At 39.5% G+C, this 22,802-nt stretch overlaps 1 protein-coding gene across 1 annotated transcript in view; it reads left to right on the forward strand.

Moving 5' to 3' along the window:
* Positions 1 to 22,802, forward strand: part of LOC138617639 (protocadherin-15-like) — a 193,697-nt gene that overhangs the window by 41,898 nt on the left and 128,997 nt on the right. The window contains exon 3 of the mRNA XM_069692788.1: positions 18,200 to 18,318. Within this exon, the coding sequence (XP_069548889.1) occupies positions 18,228 to 18,318 (91 nt within the window). The 5' untranslated portion in view covers positions 18,200 to 18,227. The remainder of the gene's footprint in view (positions 1 to 18,199; positions 18,319 to 22,802) is intronic.

Below are 22,802 nucleotides of genomic sequence, written 5' to 3' on the forward strand. Positions count from 1 at the left end.
AACTGTAAAATGTTTGGTCCGACAGACCACGCTGCCGCAGTCCTAAATAATATTTCAATGACTGATTTCCGAAATAGTCGTTAATTTATCCTATTAAGGAAGCCTCGACGAGTGTTTCAATTCGACAGCTGCATTTCTTATTAGCTGACTTTTGTATCGCCTCATATGCATGTCAATAAGAGCATTTCGTCAGGCAATAACTTCCCCCGCGGTGTGTGAGTAGTAGCCTGACGCGCTGCAGGAGAAAATGCGTACTCTCTCAAAACTTCATTCACTCTCTCACGCAGTCTATTCACTGGCTCACACGAGTACTTCTATGGAGATGTAACGAGATTGATTTGGCCCTGACGTCTACAATTGAAGTGTTTAGAAACCTTAGTGACGCAAATGATTACAGAACGTCTTCCCTTTTGAAAGCAAATTTTCAGCGTACCACAAAAGGCACTGGAAGCCTGCAACGATATAACTCAACATGAGTTGACTTCTCTCGTCCAGCTACTTTTAGACTTAATTTTCCTATTAACAAAACATCCCCTGCCTGTTCAGCCAAGCTGAATAGAACGTGAATGATTATGGCCTCGTACTTGCATCATTTTTGAAGACATTTTGTGTGAAAACTAAAATCGTGCAATATGGAACTATTGAGTACACCTTTTCTTTGGCACACATTTCTGATATCGTATAGCAGCAAAAGCGCAGGCATAATGGTTCAAATGAATGACGGCTGCACTTCAAGGGAATTTATTGTGACACTCAATGTAATGGAGCTCATTGATATTATATTTGTTACTTCAGTAAAAATGTTTCCTTGGAGGAAACATCTTAACTTGAGTGCCATCCATTGCTTTTTACTGACTCAATATAAAATAGCAACAAGTGGACCTTGAGTTAATTTCTGTCAGACTGCTTTAATGTTACTCTTGAGCAATGCGTCCAAACTGATCCTTTTAGCTGTAGATATCTTTATAGATAAATAATCAAAAGTAAGGGTGTAATGTGTGGAGAGTTTTTATTTTAGTAGCCTAGTGTTTGTTTAAATGCTTCAGTCTCCTTAATTACCAGGCATTGCTAAGCAGATCAATATTTAGACACCTGCACCTGAATGGTAGACATTCAATTTCAAATAGTCTCTTCTCCATATGTGAACTTCTGTGCGCTCTTGTTTTGCTCCACATATTGGCATCTGTCACATAACTGTCAAAAGTATTTCTGTCCTTTTACATAAGAATGTGACAGGATCTGAAGAGGCAGCAGAGGTTTGAAAAAAAAATTAAGTTTGTTAGGTGTCTTAGAAGAGCACCCCCACATAGTCGTGCATGTTGTTCCAATGAAGCACCTGTGAATGCTGTGAGTGGGTAGGCCCTATAGGGAGTCACATTATGCACTGTATATAGCCATGGGCTATGTAAGAGAGGTTAAATAGTGTGCACTCATACACCAGAAAGAAAGATTCGGGCCCCTGGATGCTGTTTCGGATACTCAACCAACCAGAGTGTAGTGAAGTGGTTTCATATTTTCTGTGACGTCTGAGATCTATAGTACGCGTTGCTTTTAATTCACTGAACTGTCAAATAGGAGACATTTTAATTGTGTATTTTTTTTATTTTTTATCCATAAACAGTTTCTTGAATTCATTTTCTACTCTTACATTGAATATATCATTATTGTGATGGAATGTGAGATGATTACCAAAATAGGTGTTGATGAATTTTCTGTCAAAGAACACTGTCCCATCATCTTTAAAACTATGCATGACTGAAGAACATCTGTTAGAGCTATAAAAAGTATTAACATTTTGACTTGGTTTCTGTAACATTTAGGTTTGTCAGGTTTTGAGTTATTTTCAGAATTCCCACCAAGGCATGCGTCGGGGAACGTGAAATAGGTGTGTAATATCCTTTTCGAGGTTCTCTATAGGCTAGTGTTTGGAGGCAAAAGGGGGAAATGCAGGTAAAGTTACTTCTTCAGTTCAGTTTTGGTGGTTGCTGTTAGAAATGAGGTCTGTACCTCTGGTCTGAGCTTCAGGACTGTTAAAAGGTATATACCTTCTTTATTGTTATGATGGAGGACAGGCAGCTTAGGGCAGCTTCTCTTTAAGTATTAAGAGAGTGAACGAAAGAGGTTATAAAATACTCTGGTAACTGAAGTGAACCAGAGGGGATAGATTAGGCAGTGGTGAATTATCCTTTGAAGTAATGGTGTCTTGTTCATACCGAAGGATGAGGAAAGCTGGAGGGTGTGGTGCATACAGGTGGCAGTCAAACTCAAACTAATCATCCCACAACTAATCGGCTTCAACTAAATGTAGCATTATAAAGAACTGGATGGCTTCCCACGTTGCTTTGTCTCAGCATTATCTATCAATACAGAATCACACAGTAATGCTCAGCAGTCCACAGTAACACAGCTGAAGGCACCTCATCCTCAGATCACTTCGGGTGAGCAGTTTGAATTAATTTAGTCTTCACCTCTTTATTACTCACACCAGGCAGATGTGTGTGTGTGTGCGCGCGTGTGTGATAAAATGGTAATTAAGAAGGGCTGCAACACTCCCATGACTGACTAATGATCCAATCTTGTCTGTTGCATCAGCGCCTCACACAAAATGCATTCTGGTGCGGTAACAAATAAGACTGCACTAATTTTACAGCCCTTGAGAAATGAAGGTAGAAAATGGCTCTCATTTTAGGCTTATCATGATGTCTTATGCTAAAATGTGCAACACAAGCCACCTTTAGTTAAAGGAAGACGCTGACAATATCATAGGGGTTTTGGCAGATCATAATGAAGACCATTTCCAACAATGTCTTTGTCCGACTATGTGATCTGTCTGTGGTACTCAATTCTGAGCCCCATGGTTCCTACTGAAGAAGTAAATCTTTAAAACAGTTCACGTAAGGAGTTAAAACTTGTTGGGGCCTATATCTGCTATAGATTTGGTGCACAAGAGGGTATTTAGACCTCATACTGTATTTGGGATTGACTTAAAGTATGTGTTAGGAGTTATCAAGGACTGTATGATACACTGATGAGTTTTGAAGAGTTTTTGGACATCAATTGACGTTGTTGGCATAGAGTGAAAGCTCAATATGAGGCTACGCAGACAAAATTCATCCTTTTTAAATGGAGTTTATTTCAAATATTATCATTGAATCGCGTTTGTTTTTAGTGAAGACAGAGGTTTATCGAAAGGAAGTCATTTAAATCTAGTAGCTTGTGGGGCTCATAAGCTGCAACACTGACATATCACCTTATAAAGTTATGGAAAATGTGCTACGAAACATTTTCCTATTTACACATCTTGCTACACACATCTTTATAAACCAACATTAGCTACGTGATGCATCTTTAAGCAACATCAATGAGAGCATGAGTGAGCCAAAACTGAAAGGTTGTGTGGCAAAGAAATTCTCATTGTCGTTCTCATCTTTGAAACCTGGTTAATCTTGGAACACCAGACTTTCTCCTTCCATAGTCTTAAAAGCCTTTGCATTTTATAGTATTTGCCCATGTGCCTTCTTTCTTTGCCTAGAGGAATCAAATATTAAAGGAAAATTCCTTTTCAAAAGTAAAATGATGAGCAATAAGATGATATGAGCACATTTAAAGCTGAGTGGTACTGCAGAGTTGTGTAATGATTCTCAGTGAGTTGATCAGTATGAACATTCCCTTTCCAAGACGGACAGTCATTAGATTAATTGTTTATATAAAAATGTTTGTTAGAAGAGATTTAAGTTTGTCTAAATATTACCTGGAAACTTTAAAACATCACAATCTAAATATTAAAGCTTTCACAAATTGAAGAGGCACTTAGTTATTAAAATGGGATTTCATCATAGGATAAAGAATATTTTCCCCACAGCGCGCTACTATCATAACTTACTTATCATTCAGCAAATATGACTATATGCATATGCACAATGGACACCTCAGGGCAACCATTTCAATATTATTTGATAAGAGACTCGTGGGTAGTGATGCCTGAAATGATTTGGGCCCAAGTGCACAGTGAGAGGAAGCGGAAACAGGAGCTATTGTGGATTGTTTTTTTTTTTCTTCCTTTTCACCTTCCTCCAGGTGTTTCCGTTTCCAGTGATGTTATTTCACAGATTAACAGGAGATGCTGTGGGTTGTAAGCCTGTGTTATGATTTGCTGTCAACCTCTCTGTTTCCATGTGGGGAAGAGCAGGTATAGCACAGCAAGACCACCATTATCAGATCAGCAGCTCAGTGTCAGATATCAGAGGCGGTAAACTACTTATTTCATCTCCACCACCCGTAGCGGGATGGAAATGGAGTGTGCGAATGGAAACTATTAGTAGTAAACAAGTATAACATGGTGCATGGAAATGAGCCAAAGACACTGGTGTGGCTGCAGGAGATTGACAGACAATCTGATTTCTGAATCAAGGGCTGGCCATGTAATTTGCCAACATCTGTTTTAATACAATCATGCAATTATTGGGTGGTGAAATTTTATTTTTCTCCTTTCAGTTTGTTGTCGGTAGCTCTACCCTCTCATCACTGTTTTTCACTTTCATCTCTGCTACAGCTGTCATCGTTACGGTCAATTTTGGGTTTGTCTCAAGTTTGTTCTTGCCATTCCACTTATGTCCCAGAAAATGAATTAAACATTGATACACAAATATTATATTTCCATATTTAGCCCGTGAGTCGCAGGTGTTAGTTCTGTTCCCTCATCTTACCTTTGCAATTACATAGTGATAACTTAAATAGAGGTAGTATCCAGGCTACAAATCCACTTTTCTTCTCCTAAATAAAACTAGAAATGAACACAAGATGTGCTGGAAAAATAAGTCACGATTCATAAGCTTAGAGGAGATGCAGCTGTCACACAGAAGTCAAGCAGGAAAGTCAATGAAGGGTGAGATATCATTCTCTGTATATTGTAAATACTTAGTCAACATCTGTTAAGAGCCCTTTGCTTTTAATGCTTTTAGTTGCCAGTGGAGTACCAGTCTCTTGGCCTGTCACCAATTATTATTATTATTATTATTATTATAATTATAATTAGCATTGTATTCGTTTTTATCTTTTGTTTCATTTGGATTTCAGTCTATGACAAGTTGAACAATAGAAACCCTTTTTGAAAGTTGGAATTCAGGGCATTTGCATTATTTATTTGTTTATTGTGACTTTAGTCAGACTGGGTGTGTTCCAGCTGTGAGTTGTTGACTAGAGGGTGGCTGGCATTACATCTGTGGTTCCTGTCAGCGCTGCAGAAATTCCCTTGAGCCATGCTTTAAACCCTGTGGTGCGCTGCAGTGGAGGACTTTCCAAAAGTTTCTCTGCCATTTTTCTCACCATGAAGGTCTAGAGCGTAACATTATAATTGACACCATGTTAATAAGTATATTTATGCACCCCTGGAATGATTTACATTCCCTTTCATTGCATAATTATTTTCATTAGCTTGTTTTAAGCAACAAAATAAACAAAAATATATGTCAAGATGAACTTTGAAGCAATGAAAAAGTAAAATTAGGCCACCAAAAGAGAAAAGAAAGAAAACTATCATGGGAAAAGCATCCGAGGCAAACAATCTTGTGATCACAGCTTGCTAAGAGTGGTACAGCATATTAAAAATGTTCTATGTGGCTAGCTGTCTAATATTAAACGAGTTTGGCTTCAGTTTGAGAAACAGCCACAAAGAGTGAATCGGCTCCAAGTCCACCGCCACCATTTTGTCATGTCGCCGATCTCCTAAAAGCTGAGCTCAGAAAGGTCTAGCACGAAAAGAAGATAAGCTACAATAACCCCAGGTTGTTTTTTGTTTGTTTGGTGTGAACAGGTGTCTTTGGGTCATTTACTGGGTTCAGGTCTGGGCTTTGACTGGGTCACTCCAAGCAGCGGATTTTCCTTGTTCCTTGCTTTGTGTCATAGATTTCTATCCATGTTTAGGGTTTTTCTTTTATACCAGCCAAGACAGAATCCTTTGACGCATTTGAAGTAGTCACAGGAAGTTACAAAGGTGAGCAGATTGCATTGTGTGGTGGCACTAAAGTCTGCTTTTAAAAGTTAAAATGTATGCATTATTTTGCACATCTTGCTAAAGTTCAATGTCTATATGAAACTTCTTTACAATAGTAATAATACGAGTTGAGATGTTAAATCTCTGAGATCATATGGAATATGCAGCTGCCAAATGTAGATTTTTGAACTGACCTTGGAAGACCAATAGAAAAATAAGATGCAGTATTTTCATCAGTTTATTGAAGTCCGCATTACAGGCATGCATCACAGGCATGCAGTAGCAATCTGTATTGTTCAAATCCTCTGAACTCTTCCTTAAACTAATTTCATCATGCAAGGTTTCCGAAGCAAAATCCAGTGTCCAATTTACTGAAATATCTCTTTATATTTATTTGACCATATTATTGATCTTGTTAAATACATATGACCTAATTCAAACATTGCCTTTAGGTTTACATTTTTCTGTGTAAGGATTAGCCATTCCATTACTTGTCAAAGCTTTGAGACAAACCCGGTGACAATCACAACCATGCTGTGATAAGCACGGGTGAAAGTCACCCACTGACGTGAAAGATTTAGAAAACGTCAGAATCATTCTTTTGTCTGGTATCAGCCACGTGTGCTTAAGACCATGTGGGTAAGTGGTTCCTATTGTGCAGAGCAGTGCGCCTTGTGACATGGATAGGACATTGTTGATGCTAAGCAGTTGCAGAGTGGTTGTGGTACCCTCATGGACTGAGCTCAGCGAGGGTTTAGAGATTTAGAGCGTGGTCATGAGATGACTAAAGCAGAGGGATTAGAACCTCTGAGATCTGTGCCTCTCCCGCCCTGAATTAGAAAATGAGAGGTTTAGTGGACCACCGGGCTCTGTTGACATTAGACACAGCTGAATACTTACTTACTGCCCTGCATATTCGTTTACTTTTGAACTTGCTCTTACGGGTCATCCAATGGGAAACGGGAAGGAAGTGATTATGATGAGGAATCTTTCACATATCAATGTGAGGCTGACTTTGTCTTGCTTCCTCTTGAACTGCTCCCTCATGTCCTGCAGCCATCAGTCTCCCCTGACATGAAATAATAGAGTAGTTTAAATGCCAGCAGCCCATTACTGCTTATCGTGTGTTTTCCTACTCTATAGTGTGTGATAGCTTGTATCAAAATGTACAATAATGTGTGATTGCATCCTTGACCCTATAGCTTTAATCAATAAAACAGTGTGACCTGGTCATTTCTTTGGCTGTATCTCATCAGAGTTAATGTTGTCACAATGAGTCAGGTATAGTAGTGAATACTACACTACATATTTGACCCAAGCTGTTGTAGTACTGTCTGCGTGAACAATTGGTGCAATCCTGGGACAGTGTCCTCCTTTAACCTAAAGCTTTGTCTTAAGCAAAATTGACTCGATACACACGTGACTGTTTTCATCACTAGGGCGAAAGCACTGTTTTAAAAATTCTCTCCAAGTACAGGTGTAGATATTTCTTGATTCTAAAATGCATCACAATGCATATACACATTGAAAGCACATAAACACATCAAATTTGAGCCCAGCATTTGCCATACATGGACTCTGCTTCGCCGAGTAGATTAACACTGTCCCAGGTAGATAGAATCACTTGGTTTGAACGCGTGTAAATCTTAATCAAGAAAACCTTTTTTGTCATAAACCATATAGAATTTCTCACAAACCTGTTTGAGCTGCATGGGGACTAGAGACTTCTCTGTCCACAGCTGCCAAGTTATAGTCTACTGGGACATCTGTGAATTGTAGCATCTACAGATAGTCTACATGTGAAGCATTTAGGGGAAATCTGTAAGCTGCCGCTATGAAAACCTCAGTCACACTCTCCCCCTTTTAAATTGCATCTTGTTGCATTGTACAGTCGAATCATTGACAGGTGAATCATCATAGAGTTTAATTACATGAGGCCAGGGAAGATTCACACCTCTATCTCCAAATTCAATTTTGCAGCTTCTAACCGAATTTCTGTTTGGATGTTATTTTCATTCCTAAGATGAGGTGTGTGTCTAATCCACTTCTTAAAATTAAAAGCTTTCCATCAGCGCACTAGAGGGAGTTTTTTAATTGGGAATCAACAATAGGAAGTTTAATGTAATTTGTCACTCAGTAAGCAGGGCTCTGGTAGTAGTGCTATTTAAAAAAAAATAATGAAATAGTTTGCCAAACAAGATTTAGACATGTTTAGTGCAAACTAGTCAGACTATGAGTTTTAAATATTGCAAAAAGGAACAGTTTCTAGACTGCAGTGGTTATATGATTTGTCTGTGTGGCTAACCATCAGATTTCTCATATTTTTTAATACGGTTCATCATCATCTCATCTTTACATATTTAATAAGAGAGTCGCCACTGCTATTATTCCAGTCCTGACAAACATCGGAGCACTGTTTCCTCTTTCCTCTTGCTACTTGTACTTGGAACAAGTTATATTTTTATCTGTGAAAGTACATTGCATAAACAGGTGCGTTGGGTTTATCATATTCAGACCACCCCAGCCCATCACAATAATCATGAGAGCACTTGAGGCCCACATTAAATCTTTCATTTGCTGCTTCCAACACCGCAAAAGCACATAATGGTGTTTGTACATTTTCCATTAGGGTCATTCTCTGCAGCCAAAATACCCAGGCTAAACATCCCAGCCTTTTAGTCCGTGTTTAGCATTAGCACCCGTCAAGCTCAGCACGTTTCTTCACAGGGAGACTGATAGAACACACTCCCTGTCACAGGTGGGAGGGAACAAAGTTACATAATTAGGGAAACCGAATGAACAATAACTGCATTAGCAGCTTTTCATTTGTGTGTCAAGGGCACACTGAGATCACTGCTCGCACTGAGGGCTACTCTCTCCCGCAGCCACGCACATACGATGAACACTCACACAGGAATCGCTCATGTCATAACAGCAGTTGCATCATCCTGCAGGGGGAAGCACCTGCAGAGTTGGTGACTGAACCAAATTTAAGTTTTAGCGCAATGCAATCGGTGTTTACTGCGGCCGGATACGAAAACCTACAATGCAAATGCAATCGATATTGATGATGTGAATACTGATTAATTTTGGAATTTACCTGTTTGGTATCTGTAAGTCCAGACCAAACTATTATCACACTCCCGGACTTTGGTGCATACTCTCTAAACAGCAGCAGCTTTTTTTTTCATTGCTGAAATGTATAAACTACTTCGTCTGATTTCATGTAGAAAACCCTTATTTTGACAACCTCTGTTTAACATATATAATGGAGCAAACAATACTTTAATTGCTTATTATAGAACAGTGATGGGTTCTGTAGTCCACTAATACAATCATTTTCACAAAGATGGATGCATCATTTTAGTAATGACAGCCATAATTGCAATACTAAGTGATTATGTTGCTATGTCGCTTAGCTCTTATTCTGTTTTTCTATCTCTTTGCCCTCATGAGGCAATAAGTTTAAAATTTAAATTGTCAGTAAACAGCATTTTGAGGACATCCTAATTTCTCATACTGTAATGAAAGATAAGAGATGGTTATAATGTAGCAAGTAATCCTTCAAAAGCTTAAAACAGCTCTGATATGTGCATGATTGGTGTAACTAAAGCAGATTTTGCTCAAATACATTATTAATAAGCAGTTTGGGCCTTACTTTTATGACATAAAATAAACTATTAGGGATGCACCGTGGTAAGTAAAACTGAGATTTGGATGGAACATGTATTTGATTTGTGGCATTTAAATAGGTGGCATGATGGCATGGAAAATGGAAAAAGTAATGAGGAGTAAAAGCCATTTGTTATTTCGCTGTGACTTTAGGAGCAAATTAAAAAGCTGTTTTCTAGATGGTGAGCTCCATTCAAAGGGAAGTGAATCTTTTTTTCTCTTCTTCATGCCTTCGGTTTTCTTTGCTTCAAACATGACTAAACAACTGGATTCGTAAATTTGTGCAGTTTACTGATGTCAAGTTGATTTAAAGCCATTCGCTCTCATAGTAAACTGCCTGATGCACTTAAATTTGTGTGGGGGGGGAGTGTTTGGCCCAACGGTTCAGAGCGTGAGTTACAGTGTCCTCTCAAAAGTCTCCTTGTCTCAGTGATCAAATACCCTACTATAATCAGTTAATGAATTGTCTCTATATCTATGAACTGGTGTGGGTTGTGCAGATAAACACAGAGGAGGAGGAGAGAGAGAGAGAGATAAGGCTTCAGCACCGGCTGCTTGCCTGGATGTTTGGCCTGATCTCTCTCCGTTTGGTGTTTGAATGCTATCTGTAGCTGGGAGTGAGCTATGTGCAGGCCAGTCTGTTAGCCACGGCTAATCACTCCTGTCATTAGAGCATCGGTGCTCCTTTGCTGCCACTGATTACATCTCGCAGTGAGTAATAAATAGCACTGCACTGGTCTCGCACACCTAATCACACAAATCTCAAATTTGCTATAATTATCATTTCTGTTGTTTGGTTTTTGTGGATTTTTTTTCACATGCACGTGTGTCTCTGAGTGACCTTGCTGAAAGTGGTATCAGATACATTTACATCTTCTCGTTTTGAGTTGCACTCTCGAATTGAGCTGTTGGTGTTGCATTACTGTGACAGCTATATTACATGCTGGATTTTGTGGCTGCGGCCAACTTTAGATCAACTTGCAGTGTCAGGTGAGACATCACATACATACCCGTGATGTTACCCGTTGAGGCTATTTGGTCATTTCCTGTAATAAGTGATGCACTTTGTGGCTCGTTTCCAGTTCAGGTTTACTCACCGTTTGGTGTTTGGTGCTCTGATGATGGTGATTGTAGCTCAGTGGGTCGTCCACTGGACCCCAAATCCTTTTTTTAAATTTAAATTTTGTGTTCTATAGAGATGGGGAAAAAAACCGTGAAATAATTGTTAAACAGAGAGATAATCTGCAACTATTCTGCACCTGATAGCAGATGAATTGTTTTGTCATTTTTCAGCAAAAATTCCATACATTGTACTGAAGTTCTGGCTCCTCTAATTTGAGGATTTGTTTTGTTTTATGTAACTGAGAGCTGAATATATTTTTGTTTTGTGTTTCTCAAAAGGCTTCTCATTTGACTGTGGAGAACTCGGATGCATGCGACACAATTTTCTGGCATTTTATAGATCAAAACGTTGATTACTGGAGAAAACAATTAGCAGGTATACTGTAGTGAAACTGATTTATTTTGAGAAGATAATTGTAATGGTGTCACAGAATGCAGTATGGTTCCATTAAAAAGTGATGGAGTGTGTAATTTACATGAATATTTGACACATTTTATTAAATATATTAATTGGTGTTTAATTATTTATATATTTGTGAGTAAATGATAAATTCAGTCACAAATGCAGTGCCCAGAAATAGAATAGAAGGTAATTTTTTTTTTTAAATGATATTGATGATTTGCAACTAAAATGACCCTCTTCTGCATCAGTTATGCATTTTCCAACGTCAAAGCTTTCTAAGGAGATATCCAGTCGTGTGTTGATTGGGAAAGTCACATCATCACAACAACAGATGACGTATGCACTTATTTTACAGAAAGTAGATCTGTAGGAAAAGGAAATGCTTCTTTCTTGGACATATGGAATTATGCATAATATATTGGTGGCTCTCTGCCAGTTAGTCTGAACAGGAGAGAGTCTGAATGTATAAAATATGTAAAAAATGTTGCACAAGTGGACACTGGGTGAGGTTAGTTGAAGTTGAGTCTCCTGGGAATGCGAGGTAGGGTTGATAAGGTTTTTTTTTTCCATAAAATTTGACTGAGCTATCTGAAGCTACACTCAGACAATGTTTCTTGCTGTATGGAAAGAATGCAGTGCCGCTGCATACGGCCAATCAAACCTTTAATCTAACGAAATAATCAACCTTTTTTTTTTTTTTTAACCTGTCTCTACTCATTTATCTTGTTCATTTTGCATTCTTTCTTTGCTCTTTGCTGTTGTTCTGCTTTAGTTTTAGAATCATTAAAACATTTTATGTATTGACCATTATTGGCTATATACATTAAAACATTATTGCTCTCCATGTACCTGTCAAAGGACCAGGCATGTCTCCAATGATTGTATTATATTTAAATATGACAAGACAGTCTGCTGCTATTATCATTCTAAGTGGGATGTTGTAAACATTGTGATTAAACAAATACTTCTTGTGCTATAGTTTATTTACAGACTCCGGCACTATTCAGTAAAATCATGTCTGATGAAATCTAATTTATGAAGCCCCTGGGTTTATGACTTTGATGTTTGCATAATTTACAGTACATTGTTTTTCATCTGGTCACTTGGTGAATTGGATGACATTGCTCTGTACTGCAAATGGAGATAAGGGGGAGCTGCTTAAGATGCAATTTGGTGTTTTTGTTACACTGATGAGTTCGCAAGTTTTATTACCTGCACCAAGGGGAGGGAGCTGATTGATTGAGATTGATGAGGATGGCAAATCTTGTGAGGAATGGTGGATTTCACCAGGTAGGATATGAGGCACTCTGAATTACTTGGAATTTCAAACTCACTTGAACTCTTTGCAACAGTGTCTGAAAACACTTTAATCATGGAAGTACCAATTTCACTTTAATACATCTTAGGAGGAACACTGCAAGACTTTGTGTTTTGAAGCGTAGACTTATTGATTTGGACAACAAATCAAACAGCAGCAACTACTGCAGTGAAGTTTGGTTCAGTAATATTTTGTAACGTGAGTTTTGTATACATCTGTTGAGCAGAAAGATAGACAGATATGACTCCTATTTTTCCACCGCACTGATATGAAGGAGGTTAGACTGAATAACTGAAACAGTGTGGTTGTAATATGTCACTAGTCCTCTGGTTGGTAAAGTAGCAATTGTGTTCAGTGCCTGAACCATTAAGCTACTGGGTCACCCTTGCGTGCTTGTTCATTTAAGGACATTTCATGTATTTGTTTGTACGATTCTGTGAGTGGAAATTATGTGTGTCATTTTCAGTATTCAAAAAAAAAAAAAAAAGTATTTCATTACACATGAAAAGTTTAGTTTGATGTAAAATGTAACGGTGAAACTCGGTTCTTTGCATCATGATTCATATCCATCTGGAACTATTATGGTTAATGTAGTGAAAAGGATTTCAAACACATGGCATAGTGATTGTAGAGTGTAATAAAATACAGTCAAGATAAGAGACTGCTGGAGTGGTAGATCAGTCAGATTATGTCTGTGAAACTTGGCTTTTTTTTGCCTCAGGCCTATTTTGTTCTGCTACAGTGGTTGACTGTGCTGTTACATATTTAACAGACAGTAGTCTTAGACTGACCCACTCAAAAATCATCTACTGTCACGGAGGAGCAACGTCAACACGTAACAGCTGGAAAACAACATTGAGGTGTCATTAATTCAATGCTTGAATGGTCACATTACAGACGCACATTCTCCGTCTGGCAAGTTCAGTGATTTTTGTGCAACTCGGGGTGTATTTGGATGTAAAGCAGGAAAAGCAGTTCAACATTGCAGCACTGCTGTATCACATGAAAGGAACATTTTGCTGCTGATTTTAGTGTTGTTGTCAAGACCAAGTCATGGCCAAGACCAGAGTGTATCGAGACCGAGACAAGCCCAAGATTTAAGGTTGAGACTAAACGAGGCATTGTGACACTGAGTCATGAACAAGACCAGACCAGTGCAAGTCCCACACTGCACACTTGGGTTCAAATGTAGTACATGCGTACCATAGGTGCTCCTCACATTGATCTGAAAGGTCCACATTATCTTAAAAACACCCACAGAAAAAAGAAATCCCTTTTCATTCACCTCTTTTGTTCCCATATATATGGATGGGTTTGCATACCGAGCTCGGTGGCAAGCAACGGAAGCACCCTAAAACATACAGCAGCTTGTATACATGGGTAGCTAAATCTCTTTGAGTGAGGTTAGAATAGATTGCTGTAGAGTTTTGATAGGAATATGGAGGCTGATTGCTAGCATTAGCTCGTTAGCTTTGCTTGTGTCCTTGTGTCTTCCACTTAGCACCTTTCTTTAGGACAAAAGTTTGGCTTGTTTCCACCCTTTTCAGTAAGCTTTGCATTGTAGAATTTACACACTGCTGTGGCTTTTCTTTTGGATGCCGTTTTCCAGATAGTCTTTGTGGTTTAGTCAGCCAAATCGTATTAAAGAGGATCAGGCCGGCTTCACCTTCCAGACTGCCACACACTCTTTAGCTGTCTACTGCATTCACTTTCTTGGAGCTTGGACAACCATTAACAATACCAGAAATTTCAAGTTATTGGTTACATTTGAAGCAGTACGTTTTACATCCAATTACAGTATTAATGTTAACAAATAGATCAATTCACAGGCAATTTAGTTATTTGCCCCACAATTGTGGTCTTTAGCGGTCTTTGATCAAGACAAGACTGAGTGAAAATGCAGTTGACTTTGAGACCTTCAAGAGGGTGGCTTGAGTATAATACACAAACATGTAGAGGACCAGTTAGACTCTTTTTTTTAGTCTTTTAGTATTTGCTTGAGAAAGTTAACTTGCTTCGTGCAAGTTAAATAGAAGTTATTCAGTTATAATATTTATATTCTGCAAAACTAGGTCTAACTTAATTATTTGATCTCTTACTTCATTCATGGTGAGTCAAAGGCAGTCTTTTTGCACCAGAGAATAAAAGTACTGCTGTGAGCAGGGAAACGGATATGGGGATGAATCCCTGCTGGTCACAATGCTCTGCTGTTTATATAATTTCCTCTGTGTGGTGACACAAATAGTGGAACAACTCAACAACACCTGAACTAAACATCTTCACTGGTTCACTGACTTATTAATAATTGAAAGACCAGAATTTTCACTTCTGAGAGATTTTCTCACCTCTTTCATATCCGTTCCAAAGACTGACCTATAATAAAGAACATAAAAAAATGCTTCAGGATGGTATATTAAGTAATTGGAAATTGAGTAATACTGTCTGCTTCAGGCAATACATGATGGATACAAAATTAGCAAATGAGTTGTGACATTTTTGACACTGATGACCAAAGCCATCCAAAATTCAGTTTGGTATTTAATGTGACTGAATCTCAATATTTAAGTGGTTATCTTTACTCCTCTCTACTTTCTTGAAGTGGAAAAGTATTAAATATTGTGTTGAACGCACACGAACAGGAAGAGGTGGAAAAAGAACTCGATGCCAGATGAGAGGTGATTGAAAGGAGCACAGACAGAGGACGAAAGACATCGACACGCTTTTTTTTTTTTGCCTTTCAGTGAGCGCAAAGCCCCTGCAGTTAGGGGGTAGAGCACTGCTGCTTCACTCTCTTTGTAATCCATAACTGCGATTGCTTCATTCACCTCTCCCCACACTATTTTAAACACCATCTCCTCTCTCTTGTCCTCTCCCTTAAGCTCAAGCTTTTTTTTTGTTTGTCACCAAACAGATACGATGTCAGAGATACTGCATAGACATGTAGCATTTTTAATGGGCAAAATGACTTGAAGTGAATGGGGGCAGTTTTCTGAAAAATGCAACAACAACAAAAAAATGCAGGTGGAAGTACAGCCATCCTCCCACAGCTCTGCCCTCTCTGTTCAAAGTCCCTTCATTATACAAACTCGGGCAAATGCACATGCTTCATAGGCGTATGCAACACAATAGGTGCCTGCCCGCCAGCCCTGAGCAGCTGCACTCTTCTTTGTGTTCAGATTGCTGAGGATCTTTCACTGGGCCTCGCTCCAGACCAGACCTTGTGTCCCCCCACTCCCTCTATCTAAGCAACGCACTCCCGACAGCCTCCTCCAAGGGCTGGCGGACTTGGCGGCTGAGTTGGTGCGGGAGTTCTCATCCAGTGACACTTGGTCCCGGCCCCCTACTTGGATCTTAACCTTTTAATTTTCACAGTGAGATGGCTTCACCCCTCTGTGCGCCTTGAGGCCCATAAATATTTTTTATCCTCCTATGGAGGCAGACAAAGGGTTCAATGTCTCTTTGTTCTTTTCAATGGTCGGCTAGCAACTTTTTCTTCTGGAATTTCCACCACTGAATCAGCCTTGATATCAGAAATGACATGCACACATAAACGGCTAACAGAAATGCCCTAACTCTAAAATAACTTGTAATTGGCATAACGTTTCACAGGATGAATTTTACAAACCTGAATACAGAGTCAAGATGAACTGCAGAGGTCTAGTCTTCTCTCAGATCCTTGAATCACAAGATGCTGAAATGTTATCATGGAATTTATCCCCAATGACGCACTCCTTCCCAGTTTTAACTTATTTTTGAGTGTCAATTGAATTACTGTGACGTCCTATGTATTAAAGTACAGCGGAGTGGAATTTAACTTAGAGTCTCCTCAAAGCTTTGTGTTGTTGCTGAAAGTATGGATTTGTGTTCATGATATGAGTCATGGGCAACTATGAAAGGACTGCTACAAAAACTGAGCTTTGGGCCATTTTTCCTTTCACCACTTGGTCCGCAATCTCTCCAGTTTCCCTGTTCATTAAGTTTGAAGGAGAATTGTTGTTAGTCTATGTAAATGAGATACAGCGTTCCCATGTCAACCCAGAGTAGATTTGAAGGAAGCTGTGGAAAGAAATTATTTCTCTCTTCAGGGTGGCTGCTTGTGCAGGTCTGGAGTTTTCTCATGTGAAAGGGATCAAAGCAATCTTACTTGGTCCTCTTAAGAAAGCGATAGCTGTACGAATCTGGGAAATATAATCCGCTTCAAAAGGAAACACTACTGGGAGCCAGAGAGATGAGAAGGCAGTGAGTGAATAGGAAACCAGTGTGAAATCACTCTTGTTGTTGCACTGTAAGAGACGAGAACACAGTTGTCTCCTGTTGCCCATAGAGTGCTCATGCACAATGTCTGTTTCGGTATGTTGGGGTGAAGTTGTACAAAATATATTTGGGTGTCAGCACAGATTCAGAAGTAAGTAAATACATGCGCAAGACAAAAGTGAACAGAAAAAGAGAGAGAAATCACCGTTACAAATGAAGAGGTGCTGATAGTGCGAGTTACAGATTTGGTTTTTGTCAAACAAGCTTTGATATGAGAGTGTTGATGCTTGGGAGTCCCCCACCCTTGTCCCTTTAGCATATGCTATGAAAGATGATTTCACAGCTTATCGCCTGCTCTGAGAATAAGCCTTGTGAGGACGGTGTGACATCAAATAGCTCAGACAGATAGAACCCTTCTATTCCTCGTACTGACACTTTGCCTTCCTCTCCCACGGAGTGGAAGCTGCGAGTTGCACGACAGGTCTCAACATATAATCTGCATGCGCTGCTCTGCTTGTAATTTCCACTAGAGCCTGAATAGGTGTATTTACTGTAAATCCCGTGTGTCAGTTTGGTCCAGGTGCCAATATAGTGTATGGCGCTGATACACTGTCTGTGCCGCAGTTTGCGTTTCTGGTGATACAATGCTACAACTGAAGTTAAACATTCCACCCGAGATTTTCTTCTTCTTGTCTTTGTAAAGTATTCACCCCGCCCTTAGACAGGTGCTTTTAAGCATATTAAAACTTGTTTGGTATTCGGCATATTCCCCCTAAATTAAGTACATGGCTCTCATTGTAGTCCCTATGCATGACCCAGTCAAGCTAATTAGTCGATTAGCCACATATTTGCCTCCACATGACTAACCTGTTGTGTTGATGCATGTCAGTCATGGCTGTAAAGATTCTCTAAACGGTAACGCACAGTGTTGGCCTGGGTGCACCACGTAAGGCGGATCACGCTCTCCAAACATTCATGCATTGTTGGTTATGTAAGAGAAAAGTGAGTGATACTTGGTCTGAATTCTCCAAGGAAAAGTCAGGAAAGGTTTCACCTAAAATTAATCTTCAAAGTAATTTTACACTTGGTAACTGTAGGTTTTTAATATAATTCCCGGCCTGTAAGATGCAAATTAAATGGAGGCTGTAATTCTATTTAATTCTGCATTTATAGTGAATCAAAATATTGCTTCATTTTTAGAAATTCCAAGCATTTCAGGAGGCGTGAAGTATTCGCACACATGCAGATTAAATGCAGTGGATTACAATATTTAAGAAAAATTGGATTGGGAGACCTAATGAAATGCTGTAGGTAGATGTACATGTGTGTCTGAGCTTGTGTGTTGGTCACAGCTGTGTATGCGTGAGGCCCGGAGGGCTTGCTGAGACATGAATGAAAAATCCTCTGTTTTTTTTTTTTTTTTTTTTTTTTGGTCCAGGTGGGCAGGCAATAAGGCTTGACAGAAGATGCGACGGGGGTGGTGGCTCGTCAGATGGCTGGGGACTGGAATGGCAATCCTCTCTTTGCTAACCCACAGCTGGGGCCAAGACACAGAAGGTATGAGCAGCCAGCACTGAGACGATCCCCTCGGGCCTCCACCTTTTCACTTAACTGTAGCCACACTCCGTGTAATGCGGAAAAGGCAATGTTTCTTTTCACTGTCAAAAGACCAGCATGTTGGTAAAGCTTTTGTTCAACAGCATCTCACCAGTGTTACTGATGTAGTATGTGCCAAATGGAGTTGTTTTGCTAAATTGCCCAAAACCGAAATTCTTATTTTCTAGCTCAAAGGTTGCAAAATACGAGTTTCCATGCCTTCATGACTGTGTAATGTGAATCCTGCCTGCAAAGTCATTTATATGAAAATTCATTGTAGATTTCTGTTCTGACAGTCATTTAGCTACATTTGTGTTATTGCAAGTAATGTGAAAATAGAAATAATAAATGTATGCCTGTGTGTAGTCATAGCATTTTAATTAGAGTTTAACAATACTTGTGGAGGACCACTGAAATGTTCAGGTGAGCTCATGAGTGAGTATTCATTTATAGTATTCATACAATCATTCCATTCAAATGTACATAATGTTTTTCAAAATTCTTCATTTAAAAAGGTGATGTAAATCCAACTTTGTTCCGACACAGTTTACTGATCAGACGAAGAGGATTCTCCTTGTAGTTTAATGTCTTAAGTTCCCACATTACAGTGGGAATCTTCGTATTTATAGTCTCACCTCACTGAGTTTGTAGCAGATGCCAGTTAAAATTGAATTCCAACTGTGTAAGTTTGGCATGTCTTTAAACATAGTGCTGAGGGGAAGTTGCACGCACACACACAAACACAGACGTGCTTCAATCCCCACCTGTGTAGAAACGTTGCAATTCAGGTCCATTTTAAGATGCTGTACTTTGCAGAAGCAGATTTCCCTTCATCCCAATCCCATTTCCTTCCTTCTTTTCATCTCCTTCCTGCTTCCCCTGACAACTTTATTAATGTAAAAGTGTTTTGGATAAGAGTATTACCTCTGCTTATGCAATTTGAATTAAGATTTTATTTTTGAGACATTTGCTTCATGGGTTTATAGTAGAGTACTTGAGACTGACTGAATCTTTAGAGGAGAACTTTGTGGTTACCTTTTTTGTTTGAAGTCTCACTGCTGACTGCTTTAATAGATCGGTGCTGTTATGTGTAGTGAGGCAGCCATTGACCCACAACATAACAGCTTTGAAACTCAATAACTTCCTCATGTAATATAGGTGTGGATGATTTCCATTTAATTGTATGACTTGTTAAGGCTTTGGGGCACAAATATATATTTTTCCTTTTAGGTGTTCATTTACAAACATGTCTATTGGTATTGCTTGAAATGAAGGAGCAATGATCCTTTAAGTCCACTGACCTTGAGATAAAAAAAAAATAATAATATCTGCTTCAGGAAACTGCATTCATTTCCTGCCCTTTCCTCACAATATCTATACATTATAGTGTTTAAAATCCACACAAAATGACAATTATAGTGAAATTTCTTGGTACTGAATTATAGACCCTCTACGGTGAAAAGTTTTTAATCTTGATAACGTCCATGTGGTATTTTTTATATGCTAGATGGCATGTCATCATTAAGTCAACACCGTGGCTGAGCATTTCCACCTTGACAGTCTAAAAAAAATACTAATTCAGGCAGCCAAGGTTTGATATGTCACGTACCAAAGGTTCCAACCAAAAAGTTTTAGGCTATCGAGTATATTGTATTTCTGAATTTTAGATCAATCAGAGCAGGCCTTGCACACATTTCCCAGTGATTAAATTGAGCCCTGTCTCAGAGAAATTATATTTATTTGCCTTGGCGAAAAAGGGGTTATGTCAATCCTGGTTTCAATACGTCCTGTCAACTTTTTTTTTTTACAGAGATTGGGGGGAATTCCAATTCGTGAGTCCTTTCAGTCATTTTTAGATTTTAGCTTTAGAATTGCAGAAACTCTCTTTCTGCAAACATTAAAGTCACAGCCATCTTGTTTGAATAAACTTTATTGAAATTATCACTGGACAAAACAAACCAGGTACGAGGTGCTTACGTTCAGTATGAGCTCTACATGGTGGCCGGTCGATTGACCCGTACAGCATGAGCAGCGAAGTTGCAGCTTCTGACCGTGCAGGAAGTGAGTTAACATATACAGGCTTAATTACATTTTCAGTGTCTACCCAGCTTTTAAAACTAACCACTGCTGGCATGCTGTAGCATAGACAGCTGATGCACTGAAAAAAAAACATTCTGGATGCAGCAAGAGTGCGAGAATGTTGGCATAAATAGATTACTTTGACTGGTCTCGTATCAAATCCAAAAGTACTGTTACACATCTAGTACATACTGTACAGTGTGATCACATACTGGCCTGGCTCGTGCAAGTCCTTGCATTTTTGTTGAAATATTACATCGTCTCCTGTTTTAGCCATAAAACAACCGTTATCAGTAGGAAAGAAATTGTGATTATATTTATGGCTGCAGTCTGTAATTTGAAGGGTTGCTGGCAGAAATAATTGAGGCAAATGTGCGCTGATTGGATCAGCGTCTGCCAGAAAATGATCCACAGTGCAGTTGGAGCAGCAGGTGAGACTGAGTATATTTGAGTTGTGGTTTTGAAGGGTAATGGCGAATATGGGTGCTGTTGCCTCCCTTTGCCATTCACTGTCACCCAGGGATGATCTTGATTTGAGCAGAGATTTTCACCTCACCAACACCACATCCCTCATCTTCTCACTCATAAATCTCCCTGCTCTGCCCACCTCAAGGCGTCCTTGACTTTTGACCCTGTCAACTTGTTTGTTCTCTGTCTATCAAATGAAAATAGCAACCAGACGTTTTTAGATGGCACCGCGCTCTGGAGAGATTTCACATTTTCAGTTGACATCACAGTGCCTTTCAAGTCTTTAACTAATTAGAAAAGAACTATTATGATTCTCTTACTTCTAATTAATGTGGATGGAGACACGGTGTGAGAACAGAGGGCTGGCTTTGACAAACCTTGTGATTTCAACACTAATCAATTAATGGATTTAATTGAAATAAAAGCTCCAAATGGTTTGGTGTTATTGTCTCTCCTCAAATAAATTGATTCAGGCAGGGACCTCTTAAAAGTATAATTTATATTAAAGACAGAAGCTTATTTGTGACTGCTACAGTCTGTCACTTTCCTGTAATTGACTAATAGCTCATTCCCATAAAAAATAACTTAAAAATGGTCTGCATCTGTCAAGATAAGAATAGCATATTTGTTTCAAGTAGAGCTGAAACTGTTTTCTGTCTCTATCATCCCTATCTTTTCCATTCCATCTGTATTCTGTCTCCTCATTGCTTTCTTTGACACATTTTTCATCAACAATACTCTCTTACATGTTCCATCTTTTCATGGTCTCCTCCTTACCTTGCATTTTACTATCTCTGCTGTACTCTACGCCCCATGGTCTCCCCCTGCAGAGAATCAGCTCTGACTGTATGAATTTAAACACTGGAGTGTACCTTATCTTTGTCCATCTATCCCTGTGTGAGTGCACTAACATGCAGTCGTTGAACAAATGGTAATGAAAGGTCAAACTTCAGTCCAAACCCCAGTGGACAGGTGTACACTGTCCATACCTCCAAATCCCTCTGTCACTAAGTCCAGATGTCACACAAATGCATACACGCTCAATCGTTATTTGTGTGTGTGTTTGTGCTTGTGCGTGTGGTGAGGTGTGGATTAGTAAATATGCCTGTGGACACTTCTGCCATGTGACATCAGCCTACCTTCCTCGCTGACACTATTTCCATCTCTGCCTGCTCCCTCTCTTTCCTTCTCTTCCCATCTGCACATCCATTCTGACCCACAATTGTTTGTCTATTTTTGGGATTGTCTGATTAGGGGCCAGATGTGCAGACTGTGTCTGGCTGCAGCAGAAGCCTGTGGAGTGGGGGAGCAGTGGAGTGACAGGGGGAAAGGGTTTTAATCTGCTCGCCAGTAGGCCGTAATCAGGCAGTGGGTAGCAGGAGGGAGGAAGGGAGGGAGGGAGGGGGGGGGGGCTCTCTTGGTAAGACTGGGCCCCGTGCTGCCTGGGGTCTGTACCAACAGGCCCATCTTGGAGCTCAGTACGTTAGCATATGTGTGCTGAACTATTAACAGGGAGCGTGATTGCAACCTTCGCCCTGCTGTCTGTGTGGTTAACCTCCCAGAAACAAAGATGGGCAGTAGTGTGGGGGGAGTCTGAAGAAGAGTAGTAGAGAGAGTGTCTGCAAGGGATTACATATCAGTAAAGTAATCCCCTTCTCTCTTCCATGATCAGCCACTAATAATTTACATGATGCTGCAGGAATTCATTTCTGTCTCTGACCTTCTTCTTTACTTTTACAATCACTCCTGCTGCCCCACTTGCCCCCACTGTTTCTTTTTTCACTGTCTGCCTCATTTTCTTTCAATTTTTGTGCCATACGCACATTACCCTTAAAAAATGAACACGCACACAATTACCGCAAGGAGCACGACAGAGAGAGAAACACTTCTAATGATTT

Source organism: Brachyistius frenatus, unplaced genomic scaffold (genome assembly GCF_029030835.1).
Source record: "Brachyistius frenatus isolate BFR_SWC_R1_liver_20210118 unplaced genomic scaffold, ASM2903083v1 Contig_13, whole genome shotgun sequence".
NCBI lineage: Eukaryota > Metazoa > Chordata > Actinopteri > Embiotocidae > Brachyistius > Brachyistius frenatus.